This window comes from Myotis brandtii, unplaced genomic scaffold, assembly GCF_000412655.1.
Source record: "Myotis brandtii unplaced genomic scaffold, ASM41265v1 scaffold907, whole genome shotgun sequence".
Classification (NCBI taxonomy): domain Eukaryota; kingdom Metazoa; phylum Chordata; class Mammalia; order Chiroptera; family Vespertilionidae; genus Myotis; species Myotis brandtii.
In genome coordinates, this window is record NW_005371734.1 from 500,343 (window position 1) to 517,438 (window position 17,096).

General features: G+C 38.0%; 1 protein-coding gene across 7 annotated transcripts in view; it reads left to right on the forward strand.

The window, feature by feature from the left end:
- The window catches only part of ING3 (inhibitor of growth family, member 3), a 47,343-nt gene that overhangs the window by 13,666 nt on the left and 16,581 nt on the right, over positions 1–17,096 (forward strand). For 3 of the 7 annotated variants that reach the window (XR_001360475.1, XM_005885485.2, XM_014532750.1), the window contains exons 2-4: positions 129–200; positions 3,333–3,433; positions 4,902–4,967. Coding sequence is in view for 6 of the 7 variants with exons in the window: in XM_005885485.2 (XP_005885547.1) it covers positions 129–200; positions 3,333–3,433; positions 4,902–4,967 (239 nt within the window). In the remaining variant the exon portion in view is untranslated. Of the gene's footprint in view, positions 1–128; positions 201–449; positions 453–1,831; positions 1,946–2,827; positions 2,840–2,956; positions 2,959–3,328; positions 3,434–4,901; positions 4,968–11,625; positions 11,664–17,096 lie in introns of those variants that run through there. The other 4 variants (XM_014532747.1, XM_005885486.2, XM_014532748.1 and 1 more) reach the window with 4 other exon arrangements.

Consider the following 17,096-nt stretch of genomic DNA (forward strand, 5'->3'; position numbering starts at 1 on the left):
CTGGCCCAGGGTTGCCGGCTCCCTCGACCCCCACCCCACCGACGCTCGCACGCACGCACGCACGCAGTGACGCAGGCACGTACTTTCGCCGTTGGCCCCGCCCCTCTGACGGACTCTTCCTTTGACAGTGATTGAGCAGCTTCCCATGGACCTGCGGGACCGCTTCACGGAGATGCGCGAGATGGACCTGCAGGTGCAGAGTAAGTGGACGCGTTTGCTCTTGTTCGCCGCGCACGTTCAGTGCCAGACTTGGTCGCTATCGACCCCAGCGCCTCTGCTATTTGACTCTCTGGCTGATTCGCACATAGGAATTGTCCAAAAGAATTCAATGCCAAACCTTGCCTCCCTCCACTTCCTCCTGGCGTTGACAAGAGGAGATACTGGAACGCGTCTGTGTTCCTTTCTCGGCTTTTGGACTGTGCAGCCAACGTGCCTGTACCTTCATTGAGACCGTAGGTAGATGTTTTCATGCACAGTGGCATGAATGTCAACATTCTGACTCTGAGCCTTTAGGTATTGAACATATATTTTAGCATTAATGCTTTTGCTAAAGTTCATCTATTAAAATTTTTTCAAGAGCAGAAAATAGAAGTATGGGTTGCATGTAGTTTTTTAGAGACCCTTGGGATGTCACATTTGAAAAGTTGCACATTATAGAATGTATTCTCAGTTGTCAACAGCGTGGTATTTTGTTAATCAGAATGAGCGAGGGGAGTAAGATTTTACTGTAAAGCTTCTTGTATGCCATAATAAAATTTTTGGCTCCCCTTCTTATATCAGTGATAGTTGGTAATTCTGTGACTTTTTCCCAAAATTAACCTTACTCTTTCATAGGGCAGTATTTGGTTTATACGATTTTTTTTTTTTTTTTTCTGTGCAGTTTCTTAAAATTGTTCAGGATTCAGAGAAGGTAAAGAATCAGTGCTCTGGAGATAAGAAGGTCAATCCATTGAGCAAAATTACACTTAAAACAAGGAAAAACCGGCCAGTGTGACTCAGTGGGTGAACATTGACCCATGAACCAGGAGGTCACGGTTCTATTGCTGGTCAGGGCACATGCCCGGGTTGTGGGCTCGATCTGGTGGGGGCGTGCAGGAGGCAGCCCATCAGTGATTCTCATTGATGTTTCTATCTCTCACCCGCTCCCTTCCTCTCTCTGAAATCAATAAAAACATATTTAAAAAACAAAAACAACAAGGAAACAGTGATGATTACCAAATTTATGTTGCTCATGTTTTGAAAGAACCTCACAATCCTTTGTGAAGTGAATGTAATATAGCTGTTTACTATTTTGTATAGATACTATATTAAAAATTAAGAATGTGAAATTAGCCATAGCTGGTTTGGCTCAGTGGATAGAGCGTTGGCCTTTGGACTAAAGGGTCCCAGGTTTGATTACTTCAAAGGGCACATGCCCAGGTTGCAGGCTCAGAACCCGGTGGGGTGTGTGCAGGAGGCAGCTGATCAATGATTCTCTCTCATCATTGATGTTTCGAGCTCTCTCTCCCTCTCCCTTCCTCTCTAAAATCAATAAAAATATATTTTTAAAAATGATCTACTTAAAAAAAAAAATGAAATCATATGGTACATAATGAAAGTGTACTTAAAAAAAAAATGAAATCATATGGTACATAATGAAAGTGAATAATCAAGTGTACCTTTTGGCCTTGTGTCACTCCCTTGTTTGGAGAAATGAAGATACTCTTAAATTATTTAAATGATATGAATGGCTGGCCTTTGTGGGAGTATATCTGCAGAAAATATGTCTTGATCCCATTTATTCCAGCTGTGTTTAAGCTGTACATAAAATGTTTCTCCTGCTGCCAGGTTTTCTTAGAAAAGTGGGGGTGGAGGAAGATCTGGGGTGTGGGGTCTGATAGGGAGGAAGGAAGTACCATGAAAAGAGATCAGAGAACCAGACATTGCAGAGTGTGGGAGTCTTGAGGTAGCTAAGAACCTGTTCTTTTCTTCCCTTGCTTCTCTGCCCCACCAGCAGCACACACATTTCCATACTCATTGTTCAGGAATATACTTTTCTCAGTCTGTTGTCAGTTTCATGTGGCACATAATAGGAGGTGATACGATGTGAAAGGCACCTTTTATTCAGTATATTGTGGTGTGGAAGTCTGAATTGTGTGTTTCTCCAGCTTGCTCACAAAGTTCATTGTAACTTTAATGTAGTTGAAATGCTAAAATTTCGCTAAAGTAGTAGTTACCAATAGGTTTGAGCACAGATTTTGAAGTTCATTCAGATCCGAGTTCATTTTCGGGCTTTACTGACTTCTCATTGACCTTGGCCTCATTACCACTTCTGAGGGTTTTTCCTCTACAAAATGAGAATCATCTGGGAATTAAAATAATACAGATAAATTAGAACATACAGTGCCCGATAGAAAGTAGGCATTCAATAAGAAGTAACTTATTTTATGCTTTATTATTACAAATTTAAAATTCTCTTGCAATTTGGGCTTAGATTATATAAATTAGAGGTTTTAAACTTATATTTTTTATAATAATTAGAATTTCCTAAAGTTAATAGGTATGGATTAACAAAAAAGACTTCTTTAGCAAATAAGTTTGGAAATGCTTATTTAAACAAAGGAAAATTCTCTTAAAAATTAACTGTAAGACTTCTCAGAATCTTTAAAGAGCTATTATTTCACTGAAAATCTCCTAAAGAAGGACATAGTAAAAATCTTTTCCTTAATTTATTTGGCAACAGAATCCCTTTTATTTATTTTTCTTCTTTTAGCGGCCATGGAATGACTATTCTTGGCACACATTTAGGAAAAAAATGTATCTAGAATAAATAATATACTATATTAAGTGATAAATGATTGTACCTACTGCTTTTAATCATAGATAGGAGATGATCTTGTGTTTAAGACCATATAGCAAGAGGTTAAAATCATTTTTATAATTTTTTTCTTATTAAAAGAATGTGTCCATTTCCCAGTGGTACTTACAATACGACATCGTGTTTTGACACATTTGGCTGATTTAATACCATTACCTTTTGACCCAAGACTGTACTATTCAAAAACTACAGTATAGAGCCTATCTGTATTGTTGACTACATTGACTATTGGCAAAAGTTATGAAGTAACAACAACAAAAGTAAATTATTAGTAGGGAAAATTGTAACTTTGTTTTTTACTAAGGTAATTAAGGCATTCTGTATTTACAGAATTAAAGCATGCCATATTTAAAGTTAGTGACCCAGTGAAGGAGTGTACATTGTCAGATATTTGTTTCTTTCCCCCAGTCAAAGCATGTATATTCAGTGTATGAACTTGGTCGTCTAAATATGAAATGTTTTTGTTATGTCATAGATGCAATGGATCAACTAGAGCAAAGAGTCAGTGAATTCTTTATGAATGCAAAGAAAAATAAACCAGAGTGGAGAGAAGAACAAATGGCATCCATCAAAAAAGTATGTTCAGCACTCTGGGTGATTTGTCGGTTAAAACTGGGACTCTCTGAGAAAGATATTTTAAAAATAAATAGTTTTCTGGATATCAAAATGAGGGAACGTTACCAATGGCTTCTGAGGATTTAAATAATTTGTTGTGTTTTAGAGCTTCATTGAAGCATTTTGGTAATTTATTTAAAAGTTGTTTCAGTAATTAGTGACTTTTATTAGAGAGTGAAGAGCCATAAAAAAGTACACTTTTAATTAACAGAACTTGAAGCATATTTTTTATATTACTAGGTACCTAAGTTGGTGTTATCACAGAGAATCTTAAGAGCTGAAAAGGATTCTTGAAAAGTATTTTAGTTTAAATCTCTAAATTCATACATGAACTAGGCCTAGAAATAAAGATTTCTTTGAGTTCTTAATTAGTTGTATAGTACTTATAGCTGTCTTTCAGATTAGAATGGATATCAGCTCTCCCTGCAAGGTTTGCTTTAAGGGTATGATTTAGTTTGTTTGGGATACATTGAAAGAACTACTTCAGACACCTGGCTTTGGTGATGACTCTGCCATTTAGCTCTGTGACATCGGACAGGTCCTTTAATATCTCTGAGTAATAATGACTCCCCCAACTCCAACCCACATAGAATTGTTCAAGGATCAGCTACTAAATTTGAAAACTACAAATTTAGAGTAGTGGTGTCATTTATTTTACCTCATGGGGGGAAGATTATTTCTGTTAGGAGAACAAGAAGTTAGAATTTATGACAGATTGGTCCTGGCTTAGAGGATACCTGGAGGCTTAGGTGTGTATGAATATAGACGTCACATATATACATCCCAAAGTCATTCATTATCCCTTTAATCTGTTAAGGTAAGTTTTTGGTGTAGTGCAGCTTGCATATACTCTGAGAAGTCTGATACTCCAGGGATATTCATAGAATTTACTTTTTTAAACAATAATTTGCTTTCTGCTGAGGAGAAATCGCTATAGTATAGGTTGAGCTGTGTGAATTGATACCTAACTTAAAATGAGAGTTATACAGCAATTGGAAAATAGAGACATTCAGGTTAACATTTTTTCAGTAGTTATACTTTTATAAAAAACATGTTTTAAAGCTAGAGACTTTAAATGTTATTTACAAATTAGATAAATCTTAACTTCAAAAAAAATTTTAAAGGAAAAGATCTAGTCATTACCGCATATAACTTTCATTAGTATAGAGGCTAGACTTGGAATAGTATTTATTTTTATTTATATCTTTTCTAGGAATTCTGAACATCTTTCTCTAATTCTTGGCCATTGTGCATAATTTCTAATTCTACCTCATCTACACCCTTTTCTTAACTGGGTTTTTATTGCTTATTTAGGATAACTGACAGTGATAACAAGGAATGAGAATGAAAATGTGGTTGGTTATATATTCTAGATACACATATTTTAAGATTATTAATTTATTCTTGAAATGCAAATGTTTTTATTTAGGATTACTATAAAGCTTTGGAAGATGCAGATGAGAAGGTACAGTTGGCGAACCAGATATATGATTTGGTAAGTAAAATTAATGTGCATGCTATGCCATAAATACTTGAATTGTGGTCACTTTAAATTTTATTCCCTTAAATGTAAAAGGAAGAGCAGACTAAAACATTTAATTTGAGGGTTCAGAATCTGTTTGGTTTCTTTGTGGAAAAGATTCCTGTAGTGTCCCACAGTGTTAGTTAACAGGTCAAGATCCTTACATTTTAGCCAAATCTTTATTGCTTTCAAATTGTATCTGATGTTAGACTTTCTGTTTGTTTAGCTTTCTTTTAGTAATCTTTTTCTTCTTAAGGTAGTGTGTTTAGTTTCCTGATAAATCATATTGAGATTGTTTTTGTGGTAAAATAAACATAAGACTACTGTGTTGACAAGAGTTCTTGATAGTCAAATTAGAATGAAGAAGAGAATCATTTGAATCAGTGTTAATAGATTGTACTCACCTATCCAGTGATGTCAATAGGTAGTGCACAACTGGCTTAGGTGGCAAAAGTGGGAAACAATAGACTAAATAAACTTTTTAAAAAGGTTCTTTTTTGCTGCAGCAGCGCTTGTACTAGTAAAAGATTGAAATTACTAAGTAGACAGGTATATGCAATATTTCTGAAACTGGTATAAATATGGTGCTCTTTTTAATGTAAAGCATCTTCTTCGACATAGATACTTTAGTTAATACTCATTTCTGGTTTGCCTCAAAGCAAGTTGAAGCTGAAAACAAATGTTCACTTTAGGTGAACTTTAGCATATAGATTTTATGTCTTATTTTTGTAGTCACAATCTTATTACTGAACAAGTACATGTAAATATAAATGCCATTGGTGAGCAAGACACAAGAAGAAAGATGCATACCACCTATGGTATACATTGTAAATGCTTACACAAAACTAGTAAACATTTGTCGTGTATAGAAAATGTTTAGTTGTTTTTATATAGCGAAAATATTTTATGGCTATAATAACCTAGGCGTGTTTGTTCTTACAGTTATTCTGAAAACAATTTCATAAAAGATAAGGCCTGAAGAAAGGTAGAGGGGGTAGTAGCTTCATTTATTATGGAATGAAAAAGAAGTTCTCTATTATTTTGGCCTTGAATTATGTTTATAAACAGAAAAATACAGTTTTCTTTGAATCCGAGACTAATTTTTTTTTAGTAGTATTCTTTCTCACCTTTAATGACTATATACGTCAATCTTTATATATGGGTTACCTGCTTTTTATTATTTATTTATTTATTTACTTACTTACTTACTTACTAGAGGCCCAGTGCACAAAATTCGTGTATAGGTAGGGTCCCTAGGCCTGGCCAGTGATCAGGGCCAATCAGGTTCCCTGCCTCCCTGCCTCCCTGCCTCCTTGCCTCCTCCTTCCCTCACTCCCTCAGCGCCCCACCGCTGCCACTGGTCTCCCACCATGTTCTACGCTGCTCCCTGGTGGTCAGTGCACGTCATAGCGAGCGATTGAACTCCCAGTCAAACTCCCGAGGGGACAATTTGCATATTAGCCTTTTACTATATAGGATTTTTTGTTAATCCTCACTCGAGCATTTTTTTCCATTGATTTGTTTAGGGAGAGTAGAAGAGAGAGGGAAAGACAGAGAGAAACATCGATGTGAGAGAAACACATCGATTGGTTGCCTCCTGCACAAGGCCCTACCAGGGCCCGGGCTGAGGAGGAACCTGCAATCAAGGTATGTGCCCTTGACTAGAATCGAACCGGACTGTGACCAGGGCCTGGGCCGAGGAGGAACCTGCAACCAAGGTATGTGCCCTTGACTAGAATCGAACCGGACTGTTTGGTCCACAGGCTGATGCTCTATCCACTAAGCCAAACCCACTAGGGCATAGATTACCTGCTTTTTAAATCATGTAGCTCTTTGGTTGTACTCTGTTTCGTTTATATTTTGTGATTTTGCTTCTTTTTATACCTTTATTAGAAGTACTTCATGCATTTAGGAAAATATGTATATAACGTAAATATGTGCTTTTTAAATGTGTGTGTTTGTATCCATCTGTTACTTATGAACCCGACTAGGGCATAGATTACCTGCTTTTTAAATCATATAGCTCTTTGGTTGTACTTTGTTTCATTTATATTTTGTGATTTTGCTTCTTTTTATACCTTTATTAGAAGTACTTCATGCATTTAGGAAAATATGTATATAACGTAAATATGTGCTTTTTAAATGTGTGTGTTTGTATCCATCTGTTACTTATGAACCATAGTGTTCATTCACTCTGCTTGGTATAGTGGAGTTTACCTAGGTGTAATGGAGGAATAAAGAGAAAATATTACAAATCGTTCCTGTCCTCAAAGTAAACTAGTTGGAAAGACATGCCCTCAAAGTAAAGATCCTGAATAGGAACATGTAACAAGACTAATGCAGTTGAGTATTAAGGGATATCTGGTAAAAGACTGAACTAAGTCATGTGGAGTTATTGTTGATTTCTTAGAGGGTATGAGATGAGTTTTGAATAGAATTTATTCAGAGGCTCAGGGGTCTGGATTAGGTACTATATTGAGGGGAAAGTATTTCACTCAGAAATAATGGATAAACATAGAATGAAAATGAAAATTAAATTTTTTGAGGAGGATAGACTAATTAGACTAAAAGGGTGAGGAAATAGCCCTGGCTGTATTGCTCAGTGGTTAGAGCATCAGGCCACGGACCAAAGGGTCTTGGGTTCAATTCCCGGTCAAGAGCACATAGCTCGGTTGCAGGCTTGATCTCTGTCCCTGGAGCTCATGTGGGAGGCAACCAATCTATGTGTCTCTCTCACATCAATGTTTCTCTCTCTCTCTCTCTCTCTCTCTCTCTCTCTCTCTCTCCCCGCCCCCTCCCTCCTCTCCACTCTCTAAAAATATCAATGGAAAAAATATCCTCTGGTGAGGATTTAAAAAAAGAGTAAGGTAATAAAAGGTGATGTATAGACAAACAACAGCGTGGTGATTACCAAAGGAAAAGGGATGGGGAGAGGTAGGAGAGAGTAAAGAGGATAAATGGTGAGGGAAGGAGACTTGACTTGGGGTCGTGAACATACAATACAATATTATAAAAATGTACCCCTAAAACCTATATAATTTTATTAATCAATGCCACCCAATAAATTCAATTTTAAAAGGTGATGTAATAAATTTAATAAAATGTAATCAAAAGCAAGTGTCTGTAACAGAGCCATACAGACATGAGTTCAGCTTACCTCACTAATAGCAGGAATTTGGAAAAGTTATTTAATCCTGGAACCTCAATTTCCTTATCTGTAAAATAGAGTATTAATTTGTACCTGACAGGAGGATTTACCCCATATTATGTAATGCTCTTAGCTTGGCAGATAGTAGGCACTCATTCCATTTTTAAATTCTCACTCCGTCGCATTTCCCTAACTGCCATTTAAGGTGATGTTAAATTTAATAAAATGTAATCAAAAGCAAGTGTCCGTAACAGAGTCATACAGACATGAGTTCAGCTTACCTCACTGATAGCAGGAATTTGGAAAAGTTATTTAGTCTTGGAACCTCAATTTCCTTATCTGTAAAATAGTGTATTAATTTGCACCTGACAGGAGGATTTACCCCATATTATGTAATGCTCTTAGCTTGGCAGATAGTAGGCACTCATTCCATTTTTAAATTCTCACTCCATCGCATTTCCCTAACTGCCATTTTCTACTTTCCTGAAGGCACTTCTCTTTCAGCTCTGCCTCCCTGAACCTGTTTAATTCCCATTCCCTAGTACTTCTAGCAATGTCTTCTCTTTATTCTTTTCCTTCTCCTCTCCCCTTTCCTCCTTCCTACCTTGCTCCCTTTTTAATTTTTTCCTATTTCTATTCTTTCCTTCCTTTTTTAATATTCCATTGCTATTTCAGGTGACCATCATCTTCATAATATAAAAAAATCTATTCTTCTTTGAAATTTAATATTAATCATTGATATCACCCTCTCATCTTTATGGCCTTTTTCCTCCTTCTTGAATATCACTCATAATGGTTGCTACCCTATTCAAGTGGTCCTCTTGTAGAGGTAACTCTCTTCCCATCTGCTACCCAAATCCAGAGGCCAGGAAGACCAGATACCACTTGGTGAAAACTTATTTTATCAAATGCCAGTTTTACCTCCTTTGGCCCCACAGACACCACCCAAGTTGAGAAACATTTTTCACTGCTTTTCCATGTATTCTGTTAGTTTTGATAATTATGCATGAATTATTTCTCATGCTCAGACTTGGCTTCTGAGTCTATTCATCTTATTTGAGAGTTTCCAGGCCTTGGAACTCTGTGAATTAAAACTTAACCCTTAGCCTCCCTTTTTCTTCTCTCACTCCCTCCCACACACACACACACACACACACACACATTTTCTTTATTTTTTTAAAATTGTTGACACTGTTACAGATATCCTGGAACTCTGTGAATTAAAACTTAACTCTTAGCCTCCCTTTTTCTTCTCTCACTCCCTCCCACTCCCCAACACACACACACACACATTTTCTTTATTTTTTTAAAATTGTTGACACTGTTACAGATATCCCCATTTTATCCCCCTTTGCCACCTTCCACCCAGCCCGTGGTGCCCCCACAGACCTTTGCAACAGTATTGTCTGTGTCCATGGCCTATGCATATATGTTCTTTGGTTAATCTCTTCCTGTACACTCAGGCCCCTCCTCACTGAAATCTGTTTGTCCCAAGTATTCATATCTCTAGTCCTATTTTGTTCATCAGTTTATTTTGTTCATTAGATTTCACATATAAATGAGATCATGTGATACTTACCCTTCTCTGACTGGCTTATTTCACTTAACGTAGTATTCTCCAGATCCATTCATGCTGTTGCAAAGGGTAAAAGTTCCTTCTTTTTTACAGCTGTGTAGTATTCCATTGTGAAATGTACCACATCTTTTTTTATCCACTTTTCTACTGATGGGCACTTGGGCTGTTTCCAGATTGTGGCTATGGTAAATAATGCTGCTGATTGGTGTCTCAGGATTCTTAGGTTATAATCCTAGAAGTGGGATCACTGGGTCAGATGGCAGTTCCATTTTTAATTTTTTGAGGAAACTCAATACTCTTTTCCATAGTGACTACTCCAGTCTTCATTCCCATCAGTGGTGTACTCGGGTTCCTTTTCCTCCACTTCCTCACCAGCACTTGTCATTTGCTGATTTATTGGTGATAGCCATTCCGACACATGTGAGGTGATACCTCATTGTCGATTTAATTTGCATCTCTCTGATGATCAATGACTCTGAGCTTTTTTTAAAAATTTTATTTTATTTTTATTGTTTAAAATACATTTTTATTGATTTCGGAGAGGAAGGGAGAGGGAGAGAGAGATAGAAACATCAATGATGAGAGAGAATCATCGATTGGCCGCCTCCTCCATGCCCCCCACTGGGGATCGAGCCTGCAACCCAGTCATGTGCCCTTGACTGGAATTGAACCTGGGACCCTTCAGTCTGCAGACCGACGCTCTATCCACTGAACCAGACCAGCGAGGGCACTTTGAGCATTTTTCATGTCTCTTAGCCATTGTATGTCCTCTTGGCTGTTGAAGTCTATTTAGGTCCATTGTCCATTTTTTAATTGGATTGTTTGTCTTCCTTTTGTAAGTTGTATGAGTTCTTTATATATTTTGGAAATCAAACTGTTATCAGATGTATCATTGGCAAATATATCCTCCCATGCCTTGCGTTCCCTTTTCATTCTGTTGATGGTTTCTTTTGCTGTGCAGAAGCTTTTTTTGATGTAGTCTCACTTGCTTATTTTCTCTTTTGTTTCCCTTGCTCTAAGAGATGTATTGGTAAATATTGTTATGAGAGATGCCTGAAATTTTGCTGCCTATGTTTTCCTCTAGGATTTTTATGTTTTCGTGACTTACGTTTAAGTCCTTTATCCATTTTGAGTTTACTCTTGTGCATGGTGTAAGTTGGTGGTCATTTTTTTTGCATATTCCTATCCTATTTTCCCAATACCATTTATTTATTGGAAAGACTGCTTTAATTCCATTGAATGCTCTTGCCTTCTTTGTCAAATATTAATTCACCATAAATAAGTGGGTTTATTCCTGCTCTCTCTGCTCTGATCTATATGCCCGTTCTTATGACAATACCAGCATCTTTGGATTACAATGGCTTTGAAGTATAGTTTCATATCCAGTATTGTGATGCCTCCTACTTTGTTCTTTCTCAAACTGCTGCAGCTATTTGGGGTCTTTTTGATTCCATTTAAATTTTTGGAATAGTTGTTGTAGGTCTGTGAAATATGCTGATGGTATGTTAATAGGGATTGCATTGAATCTATAGATTGCTTTGGGTAGTATGGACATTTTAATGATGTTAATTCTTCTGATCTATGAACACAGTATATGTTTCCACTTGTTTATATGTTTCTCTGTTTCTTTTTTTAGTGTCCCTTAGTTTTCCAAGTACAGGTCTTTTACCGCCTTGGATAAGTTTATTTCTAGATACCTTATTTATTTTTGTTGCTTCAATGGTAAATGGAATTGTTTTCTTAATTTTTCTTTCTGAGAGTTTGTTATTGCTGTATAAAAATGCCACCGATTTCTGGATATTAATTTTGTATCTTGCAACTTTGCCAAATTCGTATACTAAATTTAGTAGTTTTTTGTGTGCAATCTTTGGGTTTTTCATCTATAATATCATGTCATCTTTGAACAGTGACAGTTTGACAAAGGAGGCAAGAGCAGACAGTGGAGTAAAGACAGTCTCGTCAATAAATGGTGTTGGGAAAATTGGACAGGTACATGCAAAAAAATGAAACTAAACCACCAACTTACACCATATACAAAAATAAACTCAAAATGGATAAAGGACTTAAATGTAAGTCGTGAAACCATAAAAATCTGGAAGAAACCATAGGCAGCAAATCTCAGACATTTCTCATAGCAATACTAGTATGTTTGCCGATACATCTCCTAGGGCAAGAGAAACAAAGGAGAATAAACAAATGGGACTACATTAAAAGTAAAAGCTTCTGCACAGCAAAAGAAACCATCAACAAAATGAAAAGGAACTCATTGTTTGGGAGGATTTATTTACCAATGATACATCTGATGAGCGTTTAATTTCCAAAGTATATAAGGAAGGCATACAACGTAACAAAAGGAAGATAAACAATCCCATTAAAAAATGACCAAAGGACCTAAATAGATATTTCTCCAAAGAGGGTGCACAGATGGCCAAAGACATATGAAAAAATACTCAAAGTCACTAATTATCAGAGATGCAAATTAAAACAACAATGAGATATCACCTCACACCTGTCAGAATGGCTATCATCAACAAAGCAACAAATGACAAGTGCTGTGAGGATGTGGAGAAAAGGGAACCCTAGTACACTGCTGGTTGGAATGCAGAGTGGTGCAGCCATTGTGAAAAACAGTATGGAATTTCTTCAACAAATTAAAAATGGGACCGCCACTTGACCCAATGATCCCACTTCTAGGAATATAACCTAAGAATCCCGAAACACCAATTGGAAATAATATATGCGCCCCTATGTTCATACCAGCACTATTTATAATAGCCAAGATCTTAAAACAACCCAAGTGCCCATCAGTAGATGAGTGGATAAAAAAGAGGTGCTACATTTACACAATGGAGTGCAGTGCAGCTGTTAAAAAAGAAGGATCTCTTACCCTTGAAACAGCGTGGATGGACCTGATGAGTATTGTGCTAAGTGCAATAAGTCAGCCAGATAAAGACAAGTATCACATGATCTCACTTATATGTGGAATCTAACGAACAAAATAAACTAATGAACAAAACAGATCCAGATACCTGGAAGGATGTGACAGACTGACAAATTTCAGAGGCAAGGGTTGAGTCGGGGGCAGGAAAGATTATATGCATATATAACAGACAATAGTGTTGTGAAGGCTTAGGTGCTGGGGATGGTGTCATGGAGTAGGGGGTCAATGGGGGAATAAAAGAGGACATCTGTAATACTTTCAACAATAAATATTAATTTAAAAATCAGCCCACTTGGCACTCCAATCTCCTGCATGGCCAGCACCAGCTGGGCAGGGCCTCTTCCCAGGCTCCCACCTTCCCAAATATCTATCTCCTCCAAACCATCAAACCAAGTAGTGTGGGTACAGATTTCCAGTCCCGTGCCCTTCCCCTTTGCCTGGGAACACAGAGATGCACAGAGAACCAGCAGTTTAGCAGTGGGGGAGAGGTGCCACTCATGCACTAAAGATGGGCAAGACCAATCCTCTTTCCCAAACCACACAGTCTAAGTCTCTGACCAACTTTCTGCTCAAAGTCCTAGAGAATAGAGGTCCCATCAAAGTCACTGCTGGGTGCACCTAGCAGACCCCTCCGCTGTCCCCGAGCGCTGCTTCGTGGCCCCTCCAGCAGTCCCTAACCAGAGTGAACTTCCCAGGTTGACGTTACAAGGAAGACATCACTCTGTGCTGGGCACGTCCAAGTCTTTCAGGGGGACCGGATCCTCGCTGATTCCTGCTGCTGGAAGCTATGTGGACTCCCCATCTTTTCTCTGTTGCTCCCTATTGGGGATCCCTGCATGGAGCTGAGATCCTGTGCTGCCACAATATCCCTTGGACTTCCCAATTGTACCTGCGCGAGGAGGTTCCTATATTTCCCCCTGTGTTTCCCGTTCTTAATATTTCAGATCAGCTACACTTCTCGGGTCTTTCAAGATAATTGCTCTGCAGTTTAGCTGCGAGGCCAGTCCAGGGTTGGGAGCAAACAGATGGAGATTCCAGATGCAGCCACCTTGGAATCCCCACGTTTTCTTTCTTAATCTTAGGAGAACTACTGACCTAGTCGTGCACAGTGGGATACTGAAAGTCATCCTAGTCTCCTCCTTGTCCCTAACTTCTCCACATTTTGTTCATCACCATATCTTGTTCATTTTACTTTCTAACTACCTCTCATTATCCCTTCCTCTCCACTTCAGCCTGCCATAGTTCAAGTGACTTTAAAATAAAAAAAAAATGACTGGAATGCCTTTCCTTTCATCTTTGCTTGGTAAACTGTATCCATCTTTCATAATCCTTGGTAAGCATTGCTTCTTTATTAAAGTCATCTCAGTCATCTGGATAGTTGTCACTTATATCTAGAAGAGACTTCATCACTTATAACAGAAAAACCACACAAGAGCGATTTAAACAAATGATTTATTTTTCTCTTCTGTAAAATAACTGTTAGAAGAGACAGACCAGGGCTTATAAGGCTACTTCAACATGCTCAGTGCCCCAGACTCCTTCCAGTCTGTTCCCACTCTGGACAAGTAGAATCGCAGTAGGGGATTACTCAAAAGGGCGCATTTAGCAGCTTCAGTCAGCTCCTTTGAAGAGCCTGCCTGGAAATCTCACTACTGGCCAGCTGCAAGGGAGGCCGAGGTATGTTGTTTAACATGGCACATTGCCGGCCCAGGTATGTGGGATTCTGTCAGGGAAGAGGAGAGAAGGCATATTGAGGAGGTGATGCACAGTTTGTGCCTCACCCTAACCCTCAATATCATTATGCCAGTCTCCAAATCATTGTTAATCCCAGGAATTTGTTATTGCTCGAATCACATTGTAATTATTTATTTACCTCTTGCTGGTGTGTTTGTGTTTTCCCTGCTCTAAATGTCAAGAACTATGTTCTCAGTAAATATTTGTGGAACAAATCACCTGAATAAGTTGATGGAGAAAAAGGAGCAGTAACATGACTCCCAAGATATGAGTCTGAAGGATAGATAAGAGTTTAATGGTGTCGTTGTTGGTGTCAGATATATTTTAGTTGGGTCACTATTTCTCAGAAGGCAATAGAGTTACATTTTAGTGTGCTGAGATTGGTTTGGTGGACTGCAGTGCAAATAGCTTCTTCTTTTCAAAGTATGGCTTTAAACCAGGAAAAGCGAAAGTCATACAGCTCAGATCAGTTTAGCTTCCTTTATGGAATCATTTTCAGAGACCAAACAATCTTATGATCCATGTTTTTGCTCAGATCTTTTTGGTGTTCCTCTTTTTCAGTTGCTCTCAATTTTATTAGTTTCCCATGTTAGGATAGATTTCCTTCTCTGATACATAAGCTCATTTTGAAAGTTCTTCTAAAACAGGATTTATAGATGTGCCTTCAACAAAAGGCACTGGTATAAAAATATTAACACTTATTGTGATACATGTGTCTTGGGAGTTTTAAATAAAAAATATCTTCCACTTAATAATTATACATTACATAGAAATTTATCATTCTTTTCAATTCCTTTGCTTTTAGAGAGGTTCCTTTTAAATCACTACAAAACATTTATTAAACGTTATTAGATCTTACCATACAGAGTAATAACAATACTGGACTTCCAGTTAACTCATTCCCAATAAAGTCTTATTTTTGTAAAATAAAAAATATTAGAGACAACCAGGGCCCTGAGAGTAGGTGAGGTTCTTAATGATTCTGTACCCTCAGAGCCTGGCACAATAGACTAGTTGAATGGTCTACAAAGGACAACAAAGACTTTTTTTATGTGATCTAATCCAGAATTTTCCACACCTTAATCATTTGCATTTCACCTGTAAGGTTTTTACAATATCTCCATTACACCTCTATTTACTAAGTACATTTTTAAATGAAAGTTTAAAACTTAAAAATTTGATGTTACTTATATAAATGGAAACTAGCATTACAAATAAATAATTATTAAAATGTTAACACCAATTATACACCCTCCTTGGAATGCTTGTGCTTTGTGCGCTGCACCATATTGCCAGAGTGGTTTTTGGTATTTGAACACTTTGTGCTTGAGGCCAAGAAATTTACTTTATTAGCCTCACAAGTAATTGCAAACAAACATAATGGCATCATTGACTTGTTAAGTAGGGAGGTCACTAAATGGATTTACCATCTCAAATTAGTTCTCCCCAAAATATCTGTATCTATATCGATATCTATATATCTATATCTTTCTATATATATAAAAGTGTAATATGCAAATCGACTGGATGGTGGAACGACCGGTCGTCTATGACGCACACTGACCACCTGGAGGCAGATGCTCAATGCAGGAGCTGCCCCTAGCCCGCAGGTTCCGATCGCCCGATCAGGGCTTGCTGGCCAACTTCTCTGTTCCTCCCCCAACCCCGGGCTGTCAGGCTCCAATCGCCCGATGGGGAACGCGGGCAGTGCCGAGGCTCTGATCACCCTGCTGGTTGCCCCACACACAGAGGGAGACTGGCGGTGGCAGCGGCAGGGGGCGGGGCCAGCTGCCAGTAGCTGGGGAAGATCAGCCCTGATTGCAGGCCAGGTCTAGGGACCCTACCCGTGCCTGAATTTCATGTGCCAGGCCTCTAGTCAACAATAAACATCCAAGTGAAATTTTTTACAAATATTAAAGAGAAGTTAAATTCTGGCAGGATTTAACATTTGAGAGCTTAGAATGCTATGTACTTGAGAGGTGAGTAGATGGTACATAGCATAAGTGTAAAACTACAGTACTTTTTATTCATAGATCATTCAACCCGTAGACAGTGGTACTTCTACGGATTCAGTTCTTCATAGTGGGAGAGTATAACTTTCATTCAGCAAGTATTTATAGAACTCTAGCTATAAACAGTTACTGGTGGTAGGTGGGCAGTAATGACACAGATAGTTCATTAATATAAGCAAACTAGTAAAAAAGATTATTTTAGATTTTGCTAAGTGCTATAAAGGATATAAACATTATGGAGAGAGGAAAAAAGAATGCATAACTGGGGGAAGTTTTTAAGAATATATTCAGGATAAATGTAATTTCAAGAGGTGACAATTGAGGTAATACTTGGAAAATGAGAAAGAGCCAGCCATGTGATAAGCTTAAGGAATAACATTTCAGGGAGATGAAGTACCAAGTGCAAAGTCTGAGGTGAAAAAAGGGCAGAATGAACCAGGAAAATGGCCAGTGTGGTTGAAGTATAGTGAGAAAGAAGTGGAACGAGAGGAGGCAGGCAGGAGCCAGCCCATGCAGGGCCATGCAAGTCAATGGAGCAGTGTGGTTTTTATTCTAAAATCAATGGGGCCTGTTTTTAATTGGGTTGTTTGTTGTTGTTTTTTTGGTGTTGAGTTTTATAAATTCTTCATAAATTTTGGATATTTGCCCCTTATCAGATGTATCATTGATTAATATGTTCTCCAATTCAGTG